The sequence below is a fragment of the Lipophrys pholis genome, assembly GCF_963383615.2.
Source record: "Lipophrys pholis genome assembly, chromosome: 12".
In the NCBI taxonomy this organism is placed as follows: domain Eukaryota; kingdom Metazoa; phylum Chordata; class Actinopteri; order Blenniiformes; family Blenniidae; genus Lipophrys; species Lipophrys pholis.
In genome coordinates this window covers 27039159-27065184 of record NC_137641.1, presented here as the reverse complement: position 1 = coordinate 27065184, position 26026 = coordinate 27039159, and the positions used below count along the sequence as shown (strand labels likewise).

General features: G+C 43.0%; 1 protein-coding gene across 2 annotated transcripts in view; it reads right to left on the bottom strand.

The window, feature by feature from the left end:
* Positions 1-622: 622 nt before the first annotated feature.
* The window catches only part of col5a1 (procollagen, type V, alpha 1), a 76971-nt gene continuing 51567 nt past the window's right edge, over positions 623-26026 (bottom strand). The window contains exons 30-66 of one of the 2 annotated variants that reach the window (XM_080476482.1): positions 25182-25289; positions 22738-22791; positions 22206-22259; positions 21021-21065; positions 20772-20825; positions 20639-20683; positions 20482-20535; positions 20336-20389; positions 20190-20243; positions 18651-18758; positions 17815-17904; positions 17313-17366; positions 16954-17061; positions 16753-16860; positions 15699-15752; positions 15540-15593; positions 14327-14434; positions 14177-14230; positions 13987-14094; positions 12330-12383; positions 11717-11824; positions 11556-11609; positions 11413-11466; positions 11268-11321; positions 11087-11140; positions 10865-10972; positions 10236-10289; positions 10079-10132; positions 9361-9468; positions 9114-9167; positions 8999-9034; positions 8846-8899; positions 8422-8689; positions 6313-6425; positions 4747-4815; positions 1760-1993; positions 623-903 (exon numbers count right to left, since the gene is read on the bottom strand). In XM_080476482.1, the coding sequence (XP_080332608.1) occupies positions 757-903; positions 1760-1993; positions 4747-4815; positions 6313-6425; positions 8422-8689; positions 8846-8899; positions 8999-9034; positions 9114-9167; positions 9361-9468; positions 10079-10132; positions 10236-10289; positions 10865-10972; positions 11087-11140; positions 11268-11321; positions 11413-11466; positions 11556-11609; positions 11717-11824; positions 12330-12383; positions 13987-14094; positions 14177-14230; positions 14327-14434; positions 15540-15593; positions 15699-15752; positions 16753-16860; positions 16954-17061; positions 17313-17366; positions 17815-17904; positions 18651-18758; positions 20190-20243; positions 20336-20389; positions 20482-20535; positions 20639-20683; positions 20772-20825; positions 21021-21065; positions 22206-22259; positions 22738-22791; positions 25182-25289 (3045 nt within the window). In that variant the 3' untranslated portion in view covers positions 623-756. Of the gene's footprint in view, positions 904-1759; positions 1994-4615; positions 4685-4746; positions 4816-6312; positions 6426-8421; positions 8690-8845; positions 8900-8998; positions 9035-9113; positions 9168-9360; positions 9469-10078; positions 10133-10235; positions 10290-10864; positions 10973-11086; positions 11141-11267; positions 11322-11412; positions 11467-11555; positions 11610-11716; positions 11825-12329; positions 12384-13986; positions 14095-14176; positions 14231-14326; positions 14435-15539; positions 15594-15698; positions 15753-16752; positions 16861-16953; positions 17062-17312; positions 17367-17814; positions 17905-18650; positions 18759-20189; positions 20244-20335; positions 20390-20481; positions 20536-20638; positions 20684-20771; positions 20826-21020; positions 21066-22205; positions 22260-22737; positions 22792-25181; positions 25290-26026 lie in introns of both variants that reach the window. The other variant, XM_080476483.1, reaches the window with a different exon arrangement.

Below are 26026 nucleotides of genomic sequence, written 5' to 3'. Positions count from 1 at the left end.
GATATTATCCCATGGTCTCCTAACTCGCACTTAATAAAATCACATGCACGTTTTGAAGCCAGAAGCAATAAACATTACCAGGAAAAAAAAAATATACAGAATGTACTTACAAACATTAAAAAAAAAAAAAAAATCATTTATATATATTTATATATATATTTAAGGTCCATTCCAAGAGAATGGGGAGACAATTATGCACAAACGAAAGCTCCCGTAGTGATTGAGCGAAACCAAACCAACGATAGTGGAGAAAAAAAACATAGGAAAGCCAGAGAGATGAGGGGGAAACAAGAGATCAATGCTAAAAAGAAAAGAAAAGCACCAAATCAGATGGAGTCCATGGCAAATACTGCGACCATCTGGAACGGCTGCAGCTCTCAGGGTCGCCTTCGATGTTTGGGATGAAAAAATAAAAATAAAAAATCAAGTGATGACTCGGGACTAGGTTGTGTGTGCGAGCGTACTGTGTAGGAGGCAGGATCTGACATCCAGTTTCAAAACTTGCATGTGATGGAGAAGGCACACTGAGGTTTCAAGGTTATCTCATTTTCCTCTATCCCTATAAAATTTCACTGTATTCTCAACTTGATTTCATTTTACTCATACACTTGTTGCTTTATGGAAAAAAAAAAAGGTACCTCTTTTTTTTTTTTTTTTTTTTTACAAATAGAAGTGTCTTATTATTTTTCAATTGTTTTTTTTCTGAGAAAACAAAAATATGCTTTTCTTTTTCTCCATTTGCTCAGTTGAAAAGTCTTAGCCCATGAAACAGACGGGTCCCACTTCGAATCCAAACTTCTGCGTGGAACCGCCAAAATCGTTGAACATGATGTCCACAAAAGGCACCTGTTCCACCTTTGGTGTGTTGATCTCAAGTACTGTCTTTTCATAGCCCTTTTTCAACTGTGGAAGAGAGAAAACACAACAAAAAAGAGCATGAGTTCACTTTGGGACTCTTTAAGGGTGAAAACATTTTTTGGAAAGGTCTTTTGCTGATTGAGCTCTTTAGCGATTCCCAACTGTAGCATCATGGGGGGGTCGTGAAGCCCTCTTGATTTTAAGGGGTAGACGTCATTTTCATGTCTTAAATACAGATGGATCAGAATGTGGATAATTTTTTCTTGAAGATATGGACGTGTGTTGAACCTGAACATCCTATCTGCAGTATACAAGGAGAACAAGTGACAAAGAGTCAGACTAAATAAACAAGTGAATCCATCAAAAAGAAGAAAAAAAATGGGAGTCCTGACAGAGTTACATAGAACATGTCTTCATTCAAGCAACGGGCAGAATTAGAGCTGAATGTATCAAGACAGACCAGTTCACTAAATGGACAGTGGCTCGGCTGACGAGCTAACAGCTGACTGACGGTCAGTCAACTGTTAGCTTTAGCCACCACCAAACTAGCCAGCCGGGATTTGAACGATTCGTTCATATTTGAACATCAACAGGTGGGAAGTGATCTTGACTTCCATCACGGTGGAAAAGAGATTAAAACACTGTACGTCCTGGCGAGATTGTGAACAGTTGCTCACCTTTATACCAGCTGACAAGCTAGCTGTCACATAATATAGCCGCTGAAAAATATCTGCAAAAGTCCCCTCCTCTCTTTTTTTGCGTCTCGCAGGAAAGAGTGCAGGACTACCCAAGATTTCTTGTCTTACCAATGGTATTTACAATGGTAAAATTTGGGTCCCTCAAGAAAAAGGTTGGGGACCACTGGCTTAAACGACAACACAAATGTCATATCCTGGCTTACCGCACAGCCATCGACCACCGCGCGGATGTAGGGGTTGTTGTCGTAAGACATCTCCTCATCGTTGGAGCCCAGGAAGCGGATGGCCTTGTCGTAGTTGTCCTGGTCCTGGCTGTGCCAGGCCACCGACTGGTAGCAGTTGTACGTAATGTTCTGTTTGGCGGCCGCGCTGAGCAACCTCAGGAAGGTCATCTGGACCATGCCGATGGGGTTACCCTCCGCATCCACGTAGGAGAGCTGCAACAGAACAAGTCCAAAGAGCCCGGATGAAGTTGAGCATCAAAAACTCTAAGCAGTGGTAGAAAAGGGGGCAGAGTGTAAACAAGTGAGTGGACCAAGAGGAAAAAGATTCAGTGCCATCTCCACACTGTGCTGTGTTTCTGTCACTTGAGAGGCATTTTGACGTGATTGATGGTTAGCAATTTGTATTCTTGTTTTATGGCCGCAGCGGGATTTATGGGGCGTGCATCTTCTTGACAACAATGTCAATAGGAGGTGTCATCCAAGGATACCGAGTTAATAAACTATGAGGCTCCGTGGTGGCAGAGACAAAACTAACATGACTTCATTTCCTAGTAAGTAATACAGGAGAGCATAATGACCCTAATCGTTGAGGCTGGCGTTAATCACCTGTCAACTAATCTCGTAAAAAAGAGGGAACATTCACAACTCACCTTTCAATAATTCTCAGTGTCCTCTTTTTAACACCCTCCATTATTTATTTTTTTTCCACCCCCGAGGATGTAAATTTTTAAAAAGAGATCATAAAAATTCCGTTGTCGAATTTAGAAAAAGAAAAAAGTGCAGTGAACTGTCGACTGGATGTAAACCCCCCGTAAGGAGACAAAAAATGATCAGAAAGTGCATTTGTTACGAGTCTATTTTCAGCTGCAGATCAATACAGATTTATTGCAAGATGAAAGGGTTAACAACTCTGTAGCACGCTTCAGACAAACAGTACTCATTTGTGCATTAATTAAGTGAAATTGACAGAAAGTAAACACAGAAAGCATATTTACGTGTCGCAATTTATGAGTGTGAAAATGCATATTTGTTTGAATTAAAGTTTCACAGCCTTGTCTTACAGTTTAGTTTAGGTTTCACAGTAACAGCAACTTACTATATATTTTACTTCAGAGTGAAACCTTTTTAATAGGAGATACACTGATTTCCCTTCTTTTTTTTTTTGCACGTTGACCAGTCCGATTGCTCAGGAACTCACCGCGGTCAATCCTCATCTCGTCTCTGTCCTGTAGGCCACTATTGCCTTAAAGTTGAGGCTTGTGGAATATATAATTAAAGCATAACTCAACACCCTTTTTGTAATCTTAATTGTATCATTGTGCAATTTGATATATTGCCAGTCTGAGAACATTCATCCTGAAATATTCTTCGATATCAGGAAATTAATATTGTATCTGCATATTGTGTTAATTAACCTATAATTAACCTACATACTTGCCTTTTGGCATGTAGCAGAATACTGAGCTGTGTCTCATTAAGCTTATTATAGCCCTTTGAAATGCATAAAATATGAATATTTGAACGCAGCTTTTTTTTTTTGTCTGCATGTCCACATCTGTATACCAACCCTCAGGAATCCGTAAGATCCACATGGTCGCTTCGTCTTTCAGACAGACAGGACTTACTGAGTGGCGAGCGCATGCAGAGCTCATGCCATGCAGCCGCAGAGCAGAGAACGGTCCGAGGGTCTGTTCTTTCTTGACTTGTTCTTGCACAGAAGCAAACATTCACACACATACTAGCATGCATATATAAGTGCCGACACCCAAATTTGACATCAGCAGAGATAACTATTATCTGTATGAATTTGTGCAACAAGTTAGAGGCAATGAATTGATTCCACCGGATAATTAACTGCAAAGGTACAAACCCTCATCGTGTAATTGATGTCTATGAGTGTCTGCACTGGAACTCAAATTAAAAACCCGTTTCATCCCCATCTGAGGATGAAACAGGTCATGCCATGCTTTAGTCATTCACCCGCCGCTCTTCTTCCCCTTCACCCGCATGCCGCCCGGCACAGCGTGTGGATCCAGCCCGACAACGCCAGAGAAACATTACCTCTTTCATCATCACAGTCGCAAGTCAACAGTGGCTGAGGACCCAGAAGCCCCTGGGTTGTGACTGAGTGCCTGACTTGTTTGGCTCGGAGCTACTCTGCTGGATCTAAGTACTGTTTGAGGGAGACGCCACAGCCGTGAGTGTGGCTGAAAGGCTGCAGCGGAGAGGCGAATGGCACTTATGCTTCTCCATTTGTGGTGGAGGATGGACAACCTGCTGAGGCAGGAACTTTTCGAGATCAACAACTAAAAAAAAAAAAAGAGAGAAAACAACTAAATGTGTAATGCAGAGAAATTCAAAGTGATGTATTCACTCTGAAATGTTTTGTCCGCGCCATTAAATCGGCCGTCCACGGATATACTGACGCTACTTGAGACGTGGGAGCGTCGAGGCACACAGTCACTCTCAGAGAGATGCTCTCTTAATGCAGAAGAGGCATGGCAGAGTGGATAATATAATCTAAGAGGCTTAACTGCAAGATTGGTTTATGTCTTTTCAAATGCATTAGATGCCAAATGTATTCATTCGCGACACTCACTTCCTGTCGGCACGATGCACAGGCCTCCCCTACATTTTCTCATGAGAGCATCACCTAGGTTGTTGTACTGAAGTTGAGTGCAGCTCGTGCTGAATCATGCAACTCGATAGTGTAACGAGCCACCAAGCAAGGAGCCAAACCATACATACTTTATGTGGCAGAACCATGCAGAGCCTGGGCCTCACAGAGTCCAGGCCATGACCAGGACTCTGAGACCACAGGCGGGGGCCACTTACCAGGGAACCTCTCTTGTAGTGACTATACCATGTGCCTGGCGAGTCTTTCGGCCATTTTGCCATTTTGCTCTGTAAAATATGAGAGGCATTCAGGGAAAGGAAAGGGACTTCGGACAGTCGGAGGGGCTTACCAGTTTACCACGTTTGAATTCACTGAACCAGGAACCGGGACTCTCCTTTACCCAGGATGTGAGCCTAGTCTGCGGAGGGGGGGGCACCGATTGACAAAAAAAGAAAAAGGCAGAGGAGGAGGAGGAAAAAACAGGTGTGTTAAAGAGAAGAAAATGACAGAATTCCCAAATCCCCTCTTTTTCCTTCGTCTTCCTCGTTTGTCCTCCGTGGATTCTTCCACACCTGCAACAGTCACTCACAGTGAGATCAACCACACCAACTGGACCGGGGAAGACATTTTTTTTGTAAGCTATTATGCCCATTTTGTACAGTACAAACTGTAGCCGGTGGCTAATTGCTGCTGAAAAATTCATGAGTACACAGTGATTAATCACGAAATGATCGCCTGCGAGGAGATCTTATACGGCGGCCTCTATTCCTGCTGTTCAGTGTCAGTCCTGTGCAGCAGTGGTGCGCTAACTTTGTTACGGCATTAACCTGTGAATTGGCCAACAGGGCACAGCGCTAATGGTCTCAGGGATGACAATGATGAATTTCTCTATAATGAGAGAGCAGGGTTTGATATGGAACTGTCATCAATAGTTTAATGTCTTAATGAATGGGCCGGAGAGCGCTTATCGCTGGGAGATGGCGCACATTAAGCCCACGCTGACTTGAAGGTGACCCTCAGTTAGTATTTTCCTTTTAGCACCTTGTGAAGCAGCATGTCTGATTCTATAAAGCATGCTGGACAGTATATGTAACCTTGTAATAACTCTGTCAATCTCAAACACGTGGGAGTGTTTTTTCAGTCCCGGTTGCGAAGCCAGACACCCCCCCCCCCCCCCCCCACCCTGACACAAATGAGAACAGCCCATCACCAGCATGCTATAAAAAGTTGGCTTCATTATTCTGAGCTTAAGCAAACTCCTGCTCCTCTGAGGCTTGGTGAGTGGGATCATTAAAATGGCTGTAGCACTGTGCTATTACACAACCCGGGACTTGTCAAAGGCGGCGTTCCCAATGTTTCACCACTCAGCTGCTCCCCTCGCCTCTACACACTCATACATAATGAAGCAGGGATCATCTCGCCGTGCCCGTCACCTGCCAAAGGATTTCACATGTGATGAATTTCGTAATTATACTCCATCTAGAAATTGCAATGAAACAAGAGAATGGTCGCATCGTGTGAACTAACATGTTGGCGGAGTATCTCCCATGGGGAACTCGTGCTGAATCATCTCCTACACATCCATGTTAACAATACACCAGGTTATATTCATAGAAGTGTAATATATGGGCATTGGGTAGGCACAACAGAGGTTGCAAATACCATCTTGTGATGTTCAAGTTATTTATATGTGCACAGCAGTTAGTCCCACATGTGCGCAACAGACAATCATTTGTTATCTGGAGTATCCTGCTTACAATTCTCCTGTTAATCTCACCACAAGCTGCTTGCTGAAAATATACACAGATATATAAATACATTTTTCCATCTCAACCTTTTTGCTTACAGTATGCTCATCCTGGCAGTCTCTTGCGAGTGCCAGTGAAATCGTGTACACACACGTGGTCAGACTTACCCCTTCAGATTTCTTATCTGGGAAGATGCAGCTCTCTCCGCCCGCTGTGAAGTTGCAGTAAACCTTGAAGGAGTCCCGGGAGCAGCCCTGGTTTGGATCAATCCAGTACTCACCTAGAAAGATGAAGAGACAGCCAGAAAATACAGAGACAGTGAGAGGCAGAGGCATGATTTGATGCTCTGCTTGTTAAGGTCAAGGCAATGCCTGACATTGGTATCGCACAAAGAATATCTGTGTCTATGACCAGTAATTCTGTGCAAAATTGGAAAAGAAAGTGACACTGCGGTCATTTTTTTCTCCCCCATATACTGAGCCTGCAAGGCCATGTAGAGTGTGTTGGTTTGACCGTGCAGCGTTTGCATGTTTTCGCCAGGAGCTCCAGTTCCCTTCACCAACCAAATCATTAGGTACACCTGCGCAATATGATGTCACCATATGTAAATGCATTAAAGTACAACCACAGCCTAAACTTAAAAGGCTGTGAAGACTAGAAGATCGTATGAACTCTTCTATGTGTTCATGTAGACCGTATGATAAGCAGCTGTGCTCGAGTGGGTTGCTTTTCCAATCCCAAGGCTGGCAGTTTGATCCCCATCCCCAACTCTCTATGTGTCAAAGTGTCCTTGGGCAAAAAAACGTAGCCTGAAGCTACTGCCAACCGGAGCGAGCACTGTGCGCAGCAGCTCTGTTAAACACTCTGAGACTTGTTCATGTGGCGAGAAACTGCTCTGTGAATGAAGTCTATTTGCAATCTAATAAAGTGGCTGATGAGTGAATATATTTTATGAGGAAAAAAAAAAAAAAAAAAAGGAACAATTTCCCTCAATGACTTTGAGGGCTGCGTTCGGGGAAAAAAAAAAAGAAAAGATATCGTAAAATGATTGGAGTGATTGTGATAGAGTGTATTTGCGCAGAAAAATGATTAAGAGTGCAGAAGTCTAAAAACCGTGTCTAGGACAGGACAGCAGATGAAACACCGGATGACTTTAAATCTGAAATTGATACAGTAAGTCGTGGCAATAGGCCAACCACTGGTGCAACTTTAATCACTCAGTCAGCTGCCCCCCCCCCCCCCCCCCCCAAAAAAACCCCCACATAAAGACAGTGAAACCTCTCGACAGGAATATAACTTTATGGTTTTCATGTCCTGTGAACTGCTTAATACGATTCTCTGTCCTCACTGGACCATCACAGGGTAAATGGTGTGACGGGTGACGAGACGGCCACTACAGACTTTATAAATGCCCTCTTTTTTTTTTCTTCACTTATTCAACTGGGTGTATTGGGGTCAATCAGGTGGCGTTGGGTGCCTTCAGGTGGTCTGACCTCTCGATACGAGACTCTACCATCTTTGGAAGGGTGTAATATTATGCAGGTATAAACTTAAAGGCACCAATCAGCATCAACGTTTGAGTTAATGTGACTCCATTGATTTGACAAAATCTGCAATGCGACAAAAACACACAATTCAATGTTGACACTAATACGATGTATCATGTCTTAAGTAGGCACAAGCAATTAGAGGTTTGTGGTTAACATTTGGCCAAAGGGACAATTTTACAAAAAGAGGGGAAAGAAATTCATTAGAACTAACTTTCAAAACGTTATAAATCATTATTATATCAAGGTCGAAAAAGTCAATAATTAATTTAGAGAGAGACATTTAGGTATTTTGATTGAATTATTGACCATAACTGTCATAAATCCTTCAGGGAAAGATGCACTTTTATGGCCATCACATTGGTCAGAGTTGGTGTTCCAAGCTTAGACTCATTTTATATGAGAAGTCCTGCATTTATTTTATTTTTTTATTTTTTTAATGATGGTAACGAGATGCTTCTGTTATACAAGAGAGAATCTTTTTGTGATTATAGTGGACAAAGTCACGGGAGTCACCATGATGAAGGGTGCGAATATCTTATTTCTTTGCTTTGCGGCTTTTTTCTTCATCCTCTAGATGTCAGATATATAGAAATTAGTATGTGAGTAATAGCAAAGTCACCTAAATGTCTTAAAAAAAAAAAAAAAAGGAAATAGTTTCAGTTGCTGCTTTGTAACAGCTGATTTCAGAGCAGAATAAATTAAGACTGCGATTCTTTGGATACAAACCATCTGGGAAATCGGGGTGGCAGAGCTGCAGGTCCTTGCAGGTACGAGCAGGATTGGCCTGAGTACCCAGCGGGTGCTTCATCTGCTCGATCTCCAGCTTCAGGGAGTTCAGGGAGCCGAAGATTTCCTCCATGCCATCGTCGTAGTCCTTGTAATTTGCATCCATGGCGGCGTCGTCCACCATCTGGCTGGCGTCGATGTTCCTACGCGTTCTGCCCTTCATGGAAGACTGGATGGGAAGTGGGTGGATGACATCGCCAGGAGGACCCTGTGAGGGAGAGATGAAACGAGGACAGACAAAATGGAAGTTTAGAGACGAGGATGAGGATCATGAAAAAAATAAAAAATTAATTTGTAGAAACCAAGGAGATAATGAGTCACACTGAGGAGAAGACACAGACATGAAACGGAGGTTAATACTTACAGGAGGGCCAGGAGGTCCAGGGTAACCAGATTCTCCTTTTGGTCCAGTTTGACCCTGAGTGCGACACATTAAACAATTAATTTTGAGACATTACATTATGGGCGTCGTGAGAATAACTTGGTATCGCTTCTGATGTATCTTCGAGTTACTTACTGATGATCCCTTAGCTCCTTTGGGGCCAGGAGGACCCTAAAGACAAAAAGATGAATCAATAATGGCTCAGTCGTTACACCCCACTCACTGAGGCACATGATGAGCACAGACTTACAGGTAATCCTGGAGGGCCGAGGGGACCAATTGGACCAGAAGGACCAGCAATACCCTAAAAGAAACAACAAAACAAATCCATATCTGTGTGTCTACAGAAAAGCCTTTTTTATTTGTGCAAGTGGCTCCATTTTTACTCAAAATGCCATAAATACATAAAACCAGCCAATGAGCGGAGAGTAAATGCTGATGTTTTGTGTGCAGGATTTGAAATGCAATGTCTGGAGCATGCTGCTTTATTTACTTACATTGTCTCCTTTGGGACCAGATGATCCTGAAGGACCGGAAAGTCCTCTGTCACCCTTTTCTCCCTGTTCGCCTGGAGGTCCGATAAGACCAATAAGACCTGGGTGGCCCTGGAACGAGTAAACACATGCAAGAAAATTCACTAAAATGCTCTTCTACCTTAAACACGTCTATGTGACACATCTTCTGATGGTGAGGATGATGATTTGACCCATCAAAAATAAACAACAAAGCTTATCTTTCACCAGAGGTGGCAAGTAACAAAGTAATTCTACTTCACTTCAGTAGATTTTCATGTATCTGCATATATCTGTATCTGAATGATTCAGAGCTACAATGAAACAATAACAGTTTCCCATACTGCAGTGGTACAAGTCGTTCCATTTTGGAGGACTCTAGCTACATCAATAATCAATAATTAGTCTTTCAAAGCAAATGTTTTAAATGGATTTCAAGGTGTTTTAAAGGAGAATACTTTTGGTTAGTTAGTTTATGTTTCTGAGTTACCGTGTCCTCAAATATAACAATAACTACACTGAAATGTGTGCAGTCTTCATGTATGTTACCCAACAAAATAAGAGTGTATACATCCAATTAAAAGTACAATTTTACTTATTCACTTCAGTCCAAGTCTTTTTTTTTCCTTCTGACTGGTAAAGAAGTACTTTTGCCAACTCCATTCAATCACGTTTGTGTCTGTACGACTCTGGACTGACTCACCTTCTCTCCTTTGACACCAGAGTCTCCTTTCAAGCCGGGCAACCCAGGAGGACCCTGTCAGAGAAAATGGCGAGTTTGAGAGAAGTTAAGTAATTCAGATGAGCTCACACAACACAAGAGATATCTTCGACAAAGGTCAGTCGTCAGTTCAACTCACCATTGGTCCGGGGGGTCCGTCTGGTCCTGGAGATCCAGGTAACCCTTGCTCTCCCTGCAAAGAAACACCAATTATCCTTTGTTTTTTGTTTCTTTTCAGCCTTTGGGGTACGAGCAGAACTGCTTTCTATAAACATCATAGTAAACAAATGCAGTTGCAAGAATACTCCACAATTGTAATGTCCGATTTAAGCTGCACTGCAAGAAAAAGTCAGACGTTTTTGTCTCATCTTGGCCGTTTATCTGATCTCTTTATGGCGGTTTGAACAGAACGAATCCGGTTTTATTAAAGTCCGATCCGAGCCACTTTAACATGTGGTCTTAACTCGTAGAAATATGTGACGTCAGTGTGATTTGTCACTTTGCAAATCCAGGTGAAAATCCACATCCAAAGAAGTGACATCGTTGTAGTTGATGCTTTAAGTCCTCAGTGCCCTGCCATGTCTCCATACCACTAGGCATGTCTGCCTCTGTGTGTGTGTGTGTGTGTGAGTTAATTTTATCTATTGTATCTTTGCACCGTTTTTAAATCATGTTAAGCACTTTGTTTTACATTAAGTGTACAAAAAAGTGCTATACAAATAAAGTTGATTGATTGATTGATTGATTTCTGTGAAACATGCCACTTACCACAGCACCGGGGATCCCTCTGAGTCCCTCGGAACCGGGCTTGCCAGGTGATCCTTGAGGGCCAACGGGACCCGTCTTTCCTTGGGGACCTTCCAATCCAGACTCCCCCTGTGACGCGGGAAAGAGGATTTACGCAAGCCCGTCAGATTTGTGCTAATTTCTCAGCCGTTTCTGTGAAACGGCAAAAAAAACTGTCTTTTATTCGATTGTTGGCTGAGTTACCTTGGCTCCCTTCTCTCCTTGTCTTCCCTCAGGTCCTGCTGGTCCTGGAGGCCCCTGTTTAAAAAACAAAACAAGATAAAGACTTGCAAATTGGAAGACAAAGAAAGAACATTTGAGCCTTTTCACAACGTCGACCTTCTGCGAGGGACAAGAGGGAAAATCAGCACAGGGCGACACTTACTCTCTTTCCTGGTGGTCCTGCGGGACCGGACTCTCCGGTGGGTCCAGGTGAACCCTGGTGAAAGAATTCAGATTGTCAATGACACGTTTGAGTGACACTAAATTTAAAGTTGATGCCAGTGTGGAGACGGAAGACGGGCACTCACAGCCTGACCGGCCTCTCCGTCATCTCCCTTGTCACCGGTTGGGCCGTCTAATCCCTGAGAGGAAATCGAAACCGAGCCTCTGTCAGGATGCGTCGCAAATAAAAAAATGACACTGATAAGATCATGACTTGTGCGATACGTACGGCAGGACCGGTCTCTCCAGGGGGACCGGGGTCGCCGGGGAAACCACTTGGACCCTAAGAAATAATGAAATGATGAGAACTGCGTTATATTTCCATCCGTTTGACCATCTTCTGTACTGAGGTGCATAAAGTCCATTTGCTGGAGATCGACTAAGACGTACTGGACTGCCTTTGGGACCGTCATCTCCGGGGGGACCTTTAGGGCCAGGGGGTCCTGCAGCACCAGCCGGACCGGACTCTCCCTTCTCGCCTCGCTCTCCTCTCGGTCCCTACAATGAAATGCAGCAGGGCAAGAAATATATGTTATATCTTTGTGCATTGTGCTAAGAAACTGAATAACAAAATAAAATCTGCAATGAATTGAATGAAAAAAACACAAAAAGTAGACGTTGCCTCACTTGATTATTAAATAATATTCACCTGACCACTGAGTGATTCTCTATGTTTTCATGTGACACATGAATTTGAGGCTCGAAACCTCCTGAGTGTGTGAATGTCTGTGTTTGTCTTATGATGCAGTAGCGGCCCTCATGTTGGGATCGGCTCCAACACGCCACATCCTTAAGTTGGATAAATCGGTGTCGACAATGGATGGACATAAATCTTCTACTTTACTGTTTTTAGATGATATTTGCATATTTTAACTTGCTTTTTTTCTTTTTTTCATACGTTTCTGGTATGTTTGAAAAATCTGTGGATGAGTTTCAATGAACCAAGGATAGTTTTCTTCTTGTTATTTCATTTAAAGTAAGGAAAAACAACGACAAAACTCACTGGTGGGCCAAGTTCTCCCTGAAGACCAGGTTCTCCTGATTCACCAGCATCACCCTGAAAAAAGAAGAAGAGAGTTTTGTATCAGCGGCAGGGAGACATAGAGACCCCTACATTATCAGCAAAGTGTGATTTGTTTATCCAACGTGCTTCTAGAAATCCCATCAGTTACGGCGCCTCTCACTGTCCCCGGTGCCCTTGTCACCCGAATGGGAACAGAAAGAGATGACACAAGAGATTTCAATCCATCACGCCTGGGCAGATTGGGTGGCTGGAGCACGGAGGGCGCTGACCTCACTGTTCTCCCCGGACCCTGCCCATATATCTTGTCCCGCACCTTTCGCCTTATTGGATAGTTGTCCTGTTGACTCACCTATACACCAGCCGCCATCGTTATTCAATGTCACATAAACCCACTGTCCTGTCCTCCCTGCTGGGGTTCACTGCAGATGCAGGCTGCCACACCCGCCTGGCAGAACATTATTGTTTTTGTTGTTTTTTTTTTTTTTCAGGGGAGCTGATCGAGAGCTCCGCAGACGTGATGATGTGTTATGAGGAGAATAAACAAACTCCCCCATTATAAAGATGAATCCATACAGTAAATTAGTGTTTGGCTGTCTTCCAAAAGCCTCCATTGTTGCCATTGAGAAATCCACTCTGCCCAGCGGGCACGCCTTCTTAAAAAAGCATCACTGATCCTCTCGTATTAGCGGGCGTGAACGGCTCCTTTCCTTCGAGAGGCCTTTCTCTCTTTCTTCTCAACACAACCTGCTGACATCCACCTGAAGGCTGCTGGGAAAAATCTGCTGACAACAGGACGATCGAGAGCATGAAAGACAGCTGCTCATCACAATTATAGAAGAGAGCAGCAGAAAATGAAAAAAAAAAACTAAAAGAAAAAAGGCGCGGGCTCTGTAGCGTGCCAGCTCCTTGGGCCGGCCAATAAAAACGCCAGTGAAGCGCGATTGTGGACCGAAAGGGTGTTGTGTTTGGTTCGCACGGGAGGAGGACGGGCTATCCTCAGGGAGATTACAACGGAGCGCAAAGGTGATGCTATTGACTCTGAACCAGATAAAACAAATCGCACCATCACTGCAGAAGGAGAGTGATGAAAAAGTGCAGAGTGCTGCAAACCGGCGGCTGCAAAAAGCTGCCAAAGCAGGCCATTTTGTAATGAAACAGCCTCAACAAATAACAGCCCGGGACGGTTTTTATGAGAGCCGTCTTTAATAATGCATCCATCTTCTTAGAATTGCAGTATGATGCCTTTGACTATTTATTCATACACCCTCCAACCGGCAGTACCGTTAAGGGATGACAGCCTGTCCATTAGATTTGGCGTGCATCTGTCCGCTTGAGGTAGGGAAAAAAAAATAAAAAAAAATAAATAAAAAAGTGATCAAGCCCTATTTAAAAGGGCATCGTATAAATAGGGATGTGAAATATTGATGTCTGCAAAAGCCTTGTGAAGAGGTATCATGCACGGCTTTTACCAGACAAAGTGGTAAGACTATAAATCCTCCAGACTGGAGTGAAAAAATGTCGCTCAATGGAAGGTGGCTGCAAAAACACAAGTAGCAAAGAATCGAAATGGGCGCAACAAAGAGCACAAATTTATTTCGTACCAACTAACTGAGTGGGATAGAGCGAAGAGGCTAACCTTTTCTCCAACAGCACCGGGGTTTCCAATACCACCAGGAGGTCCCTGAGGGCCATCGGCTCCTGGGGGACCAGAGGGACCTCTGGGACCGGGAGGACCAGGGGGACCCTACGAGGAGAGCAAAATCAATATTCCAAATTGTTTCTTCTGTTTTGTACTGAAAAGTAAAGTGGTGTTTTTTTTAACTTACCATCTGACCGACATCTCCAGTTTCACCTTTCTCACCAGGTGGACCAGGCAAGCCCTGTGAAGAGTTTGCAGAGTTTTTTTTTTTAACCGTGTCGCTCAAGCGTGAGTGGAAACGTCTTTCACAGTTTCAACTATTCGCGGTAATTCTCACCTGCAGCCCGACTGGGCCTGGAGGTCCGGGGAATCCTCTTGATCCTTCATCTCCCTTCTGACCAAACATACCCTGCTGACCTCTGGGACCGGGCTCCCCATCTGCACCCTGCACAGGGCAACACATAGGAGATGATATGATATGATATATCAGCAAGGACCGTGAAAACAGACTAAAGGTGCACGTGAGTAAAAGAAGTTAAGAAAACTGCTCTATTTAATCCTTTATAGCTCACTCAATAAAATAGATCTAAATTGACTATTTTAATTCTTTGGTGTTGTTGAGGATTATTTCTGTACTTCAATACTTTAAAAGTTAGTACGAAGATGCACCGTTTATAATTATTACACCAATTATACAATAAAATATCTTGCGTAATGGTGTTAAATTGAGCAGAATCACACTTGTTTTAATACTTCTAGTTAAAAAAATGTTTTCCTAAAATGGGATTCAGCCACCCATAAAGATTGTCTGCACACTATTAAATATCATCTTCATTCAATGCAATAGAGGAGAATCAATATGCTGCACTAAGTAGGACTTGGTGATGGTTTGCTGAAACAAAAATGGGCCAAACATGATTCTTCTGCTATAAGCAGGAAAAAAAAAAGAACTCATCTTAATTACTGCCAAAATATGTTTTCCTATATTCTACTATTGCATTAAATCTTCCATTGTTGCTTTAGAAAACAACATGAAGGGATTCAAAAGTCCCCAATTATGTTTGCTTTCCCACTAAAAGGTTAAGGAGATGGATAAACTGTGAAGGTGTTGGCTCGTGTATCAGTTTATCTGAACTTCTTCTTCTTGTCATTAATCATCCTCCTTTCTCTTGCTCTTTGCGTTGTGCTTAAGCTCCTCCACGCACATAAACAGAGTAGAGCGGCTAATGCAGACACAGTAAAGATGAGATGTCTGATCAGTGCCTTGTTACCATCTGTAAATGCACACAAAGTTCTGTGAGTGGAAAAAGTGCAATATGAGTTCGACAGGCATGAAATCTGAATGAATTACATCTTCACTCGCCGCTACGTTATTGAGAGAAGCTTTGCAAATACCGAGGTTGGAAATCCACATCAGCAGCAGTGGAAAGAATACAGAGGACAGACAGGAGGCGTTTAAGTACTTTCAATTGTTGTGGAGACTTTTTAATGCTTGTTAAAATATGGATTTGTTGAGAAAAAAGAAAAGATAAAAAAAGATAGACACTCACAGCTGGACCAGGAGCTCCAACAGGACCTTGAGGGCCGGTGGGACCAGGTGGACCCTGCAGAGAAGAGGCAACACATCAAGACAAGTAGCAAAGAAAAGATGAAACTATTCAAGATGTTTTTTTGTTTTTAATGTGGGATACGTCTTAAAAATAACTTACATGCTCTCCTTTGTCACCTTTGCTTCCTTTCTGGCCGGGCTCTCCGAGCTCTCCCTGTGAAATAACATCAACAACAGTTTTGCATTAAAATCAGCATGTGTGGTACCTACAAGAATGTTATACAGATGATGACATCTCAAAACGCGTTAAAACCCGTATCCCAGTTTTATGTTTTTGTTCTAGTTTTTAAGATATGGTTTAGCGCTGCTGTAAATATTTTAATTGCATCTCTCCTGCTCTGAAAAATTGTTGACAGATACAGTTATGAATATCTGACGGGGGGCTTATCATGATGGCTGAGTCACTGGCAAAAACCGGCAGCCAAAACAGGGTGGATAATTACTCCCATCTGAACCTGTTTGCATAAGATTATACAGAAAGAACAATTTTGCACCAGCCGTTCAAAGCCTCCACATGCAGTGGGTGTTTGGCGAACTAATGACGACTACCAGAGCCAAAAGCAATTACTTATGGGTACCAGTCAGACAATGCTCGCACTAGTGTCTTAAGTAAAGGCCTTGGGGTTGTCTGCTCCCCATAGACGGGGTTTATAATGAAAAAGTGTGTGAATGTGTGTAAACATTAGCTCGCAAGATCCTTTTTATCTTGCATGGCGAACACCCGCCGTATTCTCCGTGTCCGTCTAAACCACAGGGACCATCGTAAGGCCGGCTAAGAACTGAGGCATTCTTCAAAAGGACGAGAGATTATCCTCCGAGTATCTCTCGAGCTGATCTCCCTGCAAATGTTTTTCGGGAGAGACGTAGAGCTGCTGTTGCTTGTGAATACTAAAGGGTCACTTTCACACATTCTGTCACTGCCAGAGAAATTCTCCCTCTCCCCGGACTGTTTGAGGAGAAGCGTACAAAGCAGCAACAAGGCCAGTTCGCCTTTTTAAAGATTCGCTAATCAATGCAAACTCTGTCAGACAAATTCCCCTCAGAGCTCTTTAAGGTCAGAGAGAAACAGACAAGAGAATATCTGGGTGAGATCTCTACTATAAAGTTGTGCGAGGTGATAAATCTGCAGGGTGCAGGTTTTACTGAACGCTCACCTTGTCTCCGTCCTCTCCGGGTGGTCCAGGAGGTCCTCCGGGTCCAGGCAGACCCACGGGTCCCTGAATACCATCTCTTCCTGCTGGGCCTTGAGGTCCTTTCTCACCCTAAAGTGATTTTTTTTTATTTTTAAAAAACATTATCAGAAATCTGCAGCATTTTTCAGTGTCAGAGGAAATTCAAGCACATGATGTCCTTACCGGTCCACCTTTCTCTCCAGCTGGACCCGGAGGTCCCTGAGGGCCAGAACGTCCAGGTAGACCTGTGGGTCCGGCTGGGCCGGCAGGTCCACGTTCACCGGGAGAACCCTACATGCCGCACATAAACATCAGCGATCAAATCAATAGAAACTGGGCCACAATATCAAACACATCTACTGGATCAAATAGGTCAGACTGGCCTTATATAATACTGTGCATCTCATTACATTATACAAGGGCCTTTATTAACTGGGAAGAGCGTCACTATATATACACACACTTCGCACAGAGTATCAAAACTGAGCAAAAACGTGGTGGAAGAGACGGACTGCGGTGTGAATGCGGAGAATTGTACTCACAGCAGGGCCAGGTGGGCCGTGAGGACCCTCGTTCCCTTTCAGGCCGTGAGCCCCCTGCAGAACAGAATAAAACGAGAGGCTTCAGAAAAACAAACACACCCGCCCGGGGAGGCACACATCCTGTCTTACGCTGGACTCAAACAGGCTCAGCGTGAGATGGAAAACCTCCCCGTAGTCTCCAAAGTGGAGGCTGAGAGCAGATGGGAGAGAACAGCGAGCTGCTGCTGCAAACATCTTTTACATTACAAAGAAGCGTGTGTGCTGTGTAATTTTGTATTTTTTTTGAGGAGGGGGGGGGGGGGGGGGGGGGGTGAATCAGAAAGTTTAGTTAAAAAAAAAAGCTGTCTCTCGGATTAATTTCTTATTCAGAAATTTAAAGTGAGGAAATCTGCAAAACTACTAAGCCGCAATGAAAAATTCCCCAAAAACACATTAGATTATTATGTAACAACGATGCTGTGGAGAGACTACTGATTAAAGTGAGCCAGAATAAAAGACTCACCACAGGGCCGGGCAGACCTCGCTCTCCAGGGAAACCTCTCGGACCAGGAGGGCCATCTTTTCCAGCAGGTCCGGCAGGGCCGGGGTCACCCTGCAGGAGATAGTGCAAAGTCATTCATCCTATGAGATGCAGCAGGTCAGGAAGTCAAACGTGAAGCTTAAAACCTGCTCTGAAAGAGTCTTCAATCAGACCTTGTAGAGTCTAAAAGCGAACAACGACATGAACTAATATTGCAAAAAGAAATGCAAGATTTCCAATTCAGGTTGTAAAAAGTGGATCCAATACGTGTGACTTAATATAGTTACTTCACCTACATCAGGTCTACATCTTTTAAGTTTGACTGTTATTTGAAGGTAAATATACTTAAGTATCTTTTAAAGTATCAATTAAAGTAAATGCTGTTCCTAACATTTCCACTAGGATTCACATAACGACAATGCTCATTCCCAATAGATCAGTGATTCCACAGTGGTAAAAGAGCATCAAAACCATGAGGGTGAGTTTGTGAAAACGTACACGCAAAAAGAGGCATAAATGAGCTTTTTGCATACCGTGACAGCCTTTTTCTAACAATAGGCCGAACAGAAACATCATGGCAGGTACAATTTTTTCATAAAACTCAGGTTGACGACAGGTTTTGTATCTTTTTCGCATTAAAACTATGGAAAAACTTTGGATCATAGGTTATTATCCTATACTTTGAATGCTCTGGACCCGCTGAGATCATATACGGTTGTATGTAGTCCCTGTACAATATGTGATGGACACATTCATCGAGCTGGAAGAGCAAATAGGCATTGTTATTGTGATGGGAGTCTATTTTACTTTTCCTTTACCTTGGCACCTTCTTTTCCTGCAGCTCCAGGTAGACCCTGCTCGCCAGGTGGCCCTGGAGGTCCAGGGTGACCGCGATCTCCCATTGGTCCAGTCTCACCCGTTGGTCCCTACAAATCGATAGGACAATAAATTAATGGCAATAGAAATCTTGAAAACTGAAGTAGAAAACCACACTGCAGTGGAGGTGTGAAGTGGATAGAAAGCAAAAGAGAACACTGTGAGCAGAAGCGGCCATTTAAATGAAAACAAAACAAAACAAAAAAAAAAACAACGTTACAATTTTCTCCGTCTATCTCGTACGAAGACACGGTGAGGGGAGCATTTGCTGTGTGGGAGGCCTACTAGTCATTAAAGCCTCATACAGCTCCGTTATCATGAATGTTCTCAGCTGGCATTAGCAGCGAGGCTGGGAGGAAAAGTCTGTTAAACGTTCATGCATAATGGATGAAGAGCCGGTTGCTAATATGAAAGAGGATAAACAACACTTACCATAAGGTACGGCTCTCGATATTATAGGTAAGTGAATATATCAGGTTTTGTTGGAATAACAAAGTGCCGAGAAAATGTTCCCAATGATTGTTTTTTTTTTTTCCTGTTGGATTGTGCACATATTGTTATTTTTTTTTGTTTTCTGCAGAGCTTCTTTACTTCGGTGCAGCTTTTCAAGCAATGCAAATATACATTTTATGCTTCAGCACTCTGCAGACTCTGCCTCGCACAAATGAACACGACATAAGTTGAGCAAGCAAAAGCACAATAATCAAATAAATCCACCATGTTAAATACAAACAAAGCAGAGTCGGGAAACATAGCCATATTATTTAGTTAAGTGAAGGCATTTATGTTGGAAAGACTTTGGTGAAGGTAAAAGTACAGACTCTTTGATTTATGTGACAATAAAAATGTTTGTTTTGCACCTACATGAAAATGCACACATGCATGTAATGAGCATCGCAACAATAACGCTATGTCTTTCAGTGGGGATACACTAAATCATCATGACTCAACAAGATTCATTGTTTTGTGGAAGATCAAATATTTGTCATGTTTTTTTTTGTTTTGATTTATTTATGGTTTTTTTTGGTGCAGACATAAATATCATATTCAATATTTTATTATGTTTGGACAGCAACTAATTTCCAGCATGATTGAGTCACAAAATGTACCTAAGAAGCTGTATTTTGATGTGAAAAGTTAAATAAACATTTTGTGGCAAAAAAAAAAAGTTTGCCATGATAAAAAGTATGTAATAACTGAAGAATTTCTATTCTATTCTATTCTATTCTATTCTATTCTAACTCGACTGGACTTGATATAAAATGTGAAAAATAAAACCATTTTAATCATTATTAACTCAAACAACTCAATTATTAACTGAATTCTGCAGCTCCAGTGTGGATATTATCTGATGTTTTCTTTCACTATAACTCTGAGTAAAGTTTAAAGACAAGAAACGAGCCAGCATGGAGAGTATAAAGAGTCGACACTTTAGATTTAGGGAGTAGAAGCGAAACGGTGTTTTGAAAAAGTACAGATACCTGAGGTCCAACCACACCCGGAGGACCAGGGGGTCCGGTCTTGCCTTGGAATCCCTGTAGAAAACAAACAAATTTCCATTAAACTTACTTGAAGACAACGATAAAACAATTTCATTAATTTGAATTAACCAAATCAGGGCACTTACGGTCTCTCCTCTCTGTCCAGGATGTCCGGGCAGTCCATCCTTTCCTGCAGGCCCCTGAGAGATTTGTGCAAATTGACAGCTATTGTAATAAAAGACAAAAAAAAGTAGTAGCCTTCATGGGGCTGTAAAGATTGTGTTGCACTCACGGGAGGCCCCTTTGGTCCTGGGAAACCTGTGGGTCCCTGAGGTCCTGGCAAACCCTAGAAAATAAAAATGTCGTGATGAATAATCAATTGTCTTGGGAGGAGATCTGCTCAAATCAGGAATTAAAATGAGTCCTGAAGGCAGCGCGATGACACGTACCCTCTCACCAGGAGGTCCGGGTGGGCCGTCGTTTCCTGAGTTGCCCTGAAGACGCAAACGTCATAATAAGTGAGCGTGTGAACGTGCGCCACAGCACCTACGAGAAAAGAAAGCGGCGGATTGTTTGACGAACCTTTGGTCCGGCTTTTCCTGTGGGTCCTCTCGGTCCTCGCTCTCCTCGAGGTCCCTTGATAAAACAAAAAAAGAGGAGAAGATTAAAATCACAGAGGCCTGGATACGTTCATCTTAATTATGATCACGGTTTGTATTTTCCCCTCAAGCGAGCTCGGGTTGAACCGCCACTTTTTTTTTTGTCGTTTTCTCACTCAGGTGCCAAGCGTGCCATCTGCATATAGGCACGAGTCTGCTGAGTAAGACTCACCGTGGGTCCTCTCTGTCCGCGTGGGCCTGGCTTTCCTGCTGTTCCCTGCAGACATAAAGAACACACACGACGATCAAAGGAATGGCACTTGCATCATTAAGAGGCTGCATCCTCTTGAAGGATTAATCTGATGCCGGCAGACGGTAACATTTGCATGGAGATATCAACAGAATTTGCCTATTTGAAGCTTTTACTCCCGTCCCGTCGCTGCAGACAGGATTCCGCGACCTCTCTTTATTGCAACTCGTATATCTCTGATGACGTCTACAGAATTTCAAAAAAACTACCAGAAAACAGAGGAAGTAGAGCCTTGCCACCATTTAACAGTCATTGTGGTCGAATCACAGCAAGATTCACCAGCGTTTCACACGTTTGTAATACGAGCTTCACAACAAACAGAAAGACAGAGTAATACTAAAGAACTGCCAGATATTCAAAGTAGAAGTTATCTGTGAAAACCAGCACTGACTTATTGAACATTTTCCGACGACTCTACAGCCAATAAATCGAAATAAATGCAGGCATCTTCGTCATCAAACGTTCTAGAGGCCACAAGATGATATTTATCATTAACTTGAAGCAACCTGTTTTGAAATTACCATGAATATTTGACTTATTACGACCAGCAGATGAATAATATAATTGCGTGACAGCATAAGTGCGATTCCAGCGGCGAGGTACCACTTTAACGAGAAGAAATATTACATTGCCGCGTTGCTTTTAAGTCTGAAAACGAGCGCTGTGAAACTGTGGTAATAACCGTGTCATCCTTTTCACTCTGAGAGCTCAGTCTCATAAACTTCACAAATGTTGTGCGAAGATGAAAAGCTTTATGTCCCTTTGCTCCACTCACTGTGACAAACCATTACTCTTCCAGCCAAGCTAATGGTCCATTCCTTAAACAAAGAAGAGGAAACATTGCTGGAGCGCCGCAATGTGATAAATATAAGCTTTTCGGAAGCTCCGGAATGCGTTACGTAAGTGGTAATGACGAATGAAATTGTCTGCTTGTCTTTGGTATCATTCCTTGGTAGGAATCTTTTTTTTTTTTTTTTTTTTTTTTAAATTTGGGGGGGGGGGGGGGGTTAAACCTCCTCAGTGTTGATGAATTTGTAGCTGGGACAGGAGCCTGCGTCCAGAGATTCTCAGGAATGAGACGAATAACAAGAAGCCGATGTGACGTACCCGAGTTCCCTTCTCTCCGTTGGCGCCAGGGAAGCCTTGGAAACCCTGAGATCCCTGTGAGCGAGGAAGAAAAATAATCAATCATTTGCGAGACAAACTTACAGAGATACGTCTGTTTATTCCCAGAGATCCCCCCCCACCTCCCCCTCCTGGCTTCGCTTCATTAAATGCAACAGGGGTGCACACAAATAACAGCGCTGGGGTTTTTTTTTTTTTATTGTTGTCACATCAGCAGCTGAAGCCTGACACCAGATAGCATATTCAAATCCCCATCTCTTTGATCAGGACGCTTCAAGCATGTCCATTTGTCAGACCGCGGCTTCGCCTCGGAGAGGCTAAAGGATGAACCATCAAAAGATCAGAGAACGCAGCCCTCGCATGCACATGTGAGCATTTTTCATTCTCTTTCAAAAACTCACACAAGCACACTTTAGTGACAGTTTGGACGACTACATTCTCCCTCAATCTGAAATTTTAAGCCTATTCTTGCCCAAATAGTGACAATATTGCTCCGCGAGACAGGTGCACTTGCCTTTGGTCCTTGTCTTCCTGGGTATCCGGGCAATCCAGGCACTCCAAGTTTACCCTGTGAGAGAGAAATAGTTCATTAGATTTACTGGCGGGCCGGCACAGCGGTGTAGAGGTTAGCCGTCCGGTGCTTGAGGGCCTTTTTGTAGATTTCTGTGCACATGTGAGATTTCTCCTGAGTTGGATGAAGCGGTATGGAAGATGGACGGACGTATTTGAAAACTGGAAGTGCAACTGTGGATGCAGTTGTTTTTTATAATGACAAGTCAGATTTTGAGTTGAGAAAGTATTTTTCTGGCACAGACAAGAGAAAAACAAGTGCGCATACAATCACGTTAAAACATTTAATACGCCCGATACACCGTTATTTATTTATTAGCGTGAGCATTTTCCTCTGGTGTCATCTGCTCGGTGCCGCATGCAAGCCTCGTCTCGCGGTTTTATTAAATTGCTGCAATCATCTGAAGGCAGCAGGACACTACAGCAGTCCACTGTGTTTTGCTTGATTAAATCATGTGCAAATGAGGCCGGGCAGCGGCACCCGCTCGCCGTTCTCCAATCAGCCCACCTGCATTCACTCGCCTGATTGCCTCAGCAGTATATGTCCTCCAACTTTTCTCTACTGCTCAGAGCCAAATCACTGCAACTGCCTCCGTCTGAGCTCACCGCTTATTTACAACATGCTGCACTGCATCGACGATTTGATGTTCTACTCCAGTGTATGGAGTGTGAAAATCTATGCTCTCAGAAATATCACAATGGAAAAAAAAAATAGTGCGTTGCCTTACTGTTTAATTACAACCACATAAGACGCCGCCAATTGCAATGGATATCTTGATTTTCTGGCTCGATACTGAATAAACCAGCCCTAACAAGGCAGAAGTGAATACATGAGGGCTTTTGAGAACAACCATTGTCTCGCTGTTCTTGAACCTTGGTCCCTCTGTTTATCTCCTGAGTGTCTTGCCAGCGCTTGACCCCCACAGTCTCTAGCGTCTGCCTTCGCTTACCCCTCACACTCCGCTTGCCTGTTTTTGTTGCTCCGTGCACTACCTCTGCCTACTCCTTGGTATTTAGCTTGCGCCATGCGCTTCTTGTTATTTCACCTGCTGCCTGCAAATAAAGTTCACCTTCTGCTTCCACCTTCTGCCTTCAGCGTTGTACATTTGGGTCCCTCCCCTTGTGAACTCCGAACAATCACAATATGCTGCCGTCAAATTGGGCTGGCGGATATAACATGAGCATTTTGTGGTGATGAAAGAAATGGAAAAGAAATCTGATTATTTCTGATTATTTACTTGTATTCTTGGAAATGCCCGTAAATCTCACAATAATAACGATCATCTTTCATGACCACAGGGGATCATGGAGCCACATGTCTGACTATTTTTCACAAGCTCCCGGCTCTGACCTCTCGGCCACCAAAAGAAACCCGACATGCATTCATTAAGTCACCACGCCTCTCAAATTCATATTTTGATTTTATTCATGCTTGATGTCATACTTCGTGCTCCTGCTGCACCTACACGCACCAAAATAGCAGGAATCGCTTCAGGATGCCCACACAAGCCACACAAGAAACTACTTATGAGGAGATGAGCAGAAATTCTGCAGAGCAAATTTAGAAGCTCTAACTTTCACACAAGGACAGGCAGGGTACACCAGTCTTACGGTGTGTCCATCTATAATCAGCTCAGATTTGAAGTGCGTCGCTGCACCAGAAACACCTGAATCTCATACGTGTGTCATCATGAAGCTCTACAGAAAGCCTGATTAACAAATATTCATTACAAGTAGGTGTGTTGAAGCACCGCGGCCTGTAAAATATGCATTAGTGTTTCTCTGCAGGACCAGGATTAAACATATCTAACACATATCTTAATGATTACAATTAAAGTCTTATTTGAGGAGTTATAGCCAGAATTGAATTTGCTTAATTACAACAGCAGGATTATTATTAACCAGGTCTACTCGTTACACAAAGTAAATGGATTTTCCCTCTAGTAAAATCGAAATACCGAATAAATTTGAACTGAACTGAACACCATAGTTGTAATATATTTACACTTAAGAGTAACCCAACATAAGTTTTACTTTAAAGACAATTCCTGAAACTTCATCACAAGAAAACTACACAAAACAAAACATATTCTCATTTGGGCAAAGAGTTGAAAGCGGCAGCGTACCCAGTGCTCGGTTCCACATTAACGCTTTGTATCAGAATCCATTTATGCTCTCAGCGGCTTGGAGAGCGAGCCATTGAAAAATTGGTTGATCCAAACAGAACGATCGGAAAAGCTATTTTCCTTCTAAAACCCTGCTGAGCCATCACACTCGATCAAACATAATACAAGAGGCAAAAAAAAAAAATGTATTCATTTTTATCTGTTGGTGAGAAAATCTGTGTAGTTAAAAGCGTAAAAGCAAAAAAAAGAAAAAAGAGCTCACCTTCTCACCGTTGGGGCCAAGAGGACCAGGATCTCCTGGGAGCCCTGAACGACCCTTCGGGCCCTCGGGACCGTCTTCTCCTCTTGGTCCTAATGCTCCCAGCTCTCCCTGGAGAACACATCAGGCACAAAACAGCAAAAAGTTGAATGTACAGGTACATACACTTACAATAGTGTCTTTATTGGTTCTGACAAGCCATTGCATTAAATATGTTTTGCACTGTCAGAGTGCAACCTAATAGTGTTTGACTGGAAGGAAATACAGGCGGAAATAGACAATCGAATCGCTGAAAAACCAGGTTGTAAGTAATGCATTGGGGCCACACTGAATACATATGGTTTTCCAGTGAACACATCATCCACAGCTCCCCACAGATAAAGGTTTTGTACAAGTGTTTATCATTGATCTATCATTGCGAGTTGAAAACTTGGTTTCTATGCTGAGACCTTTGCTGTCATTCTGGTTTAGTCTCACATTTTTCAATACAGATTTAAAAAACATGTTTGTGATTCCAAGAGGTGTAGATGTAAGTGGATGTATTAGCAGTATTGTCAGGTGTGTAATGATTATCATGTCAGCATGATAATTTGGCTTTCAATACAGTGAATGAAATAATCCCCCCGAAAAAAGGAAAGGATTTGGATTGAATGTGAATGTGTGGTTGTAATCAGCCTGCAGGACAGGTTGTTGTGAACCCTGAAGGCATCAGTTCCCCTGCGACGTTTCCAGCGGATCATGCTTTGCTGAGCATGAGATACGAGCAAGGTTTGTCTCAGAACAACAAGTGTGACCGACAGAAGACGCTCAGTCAGGACAGGTGGGGGACACATTAGTGTAACGCGACA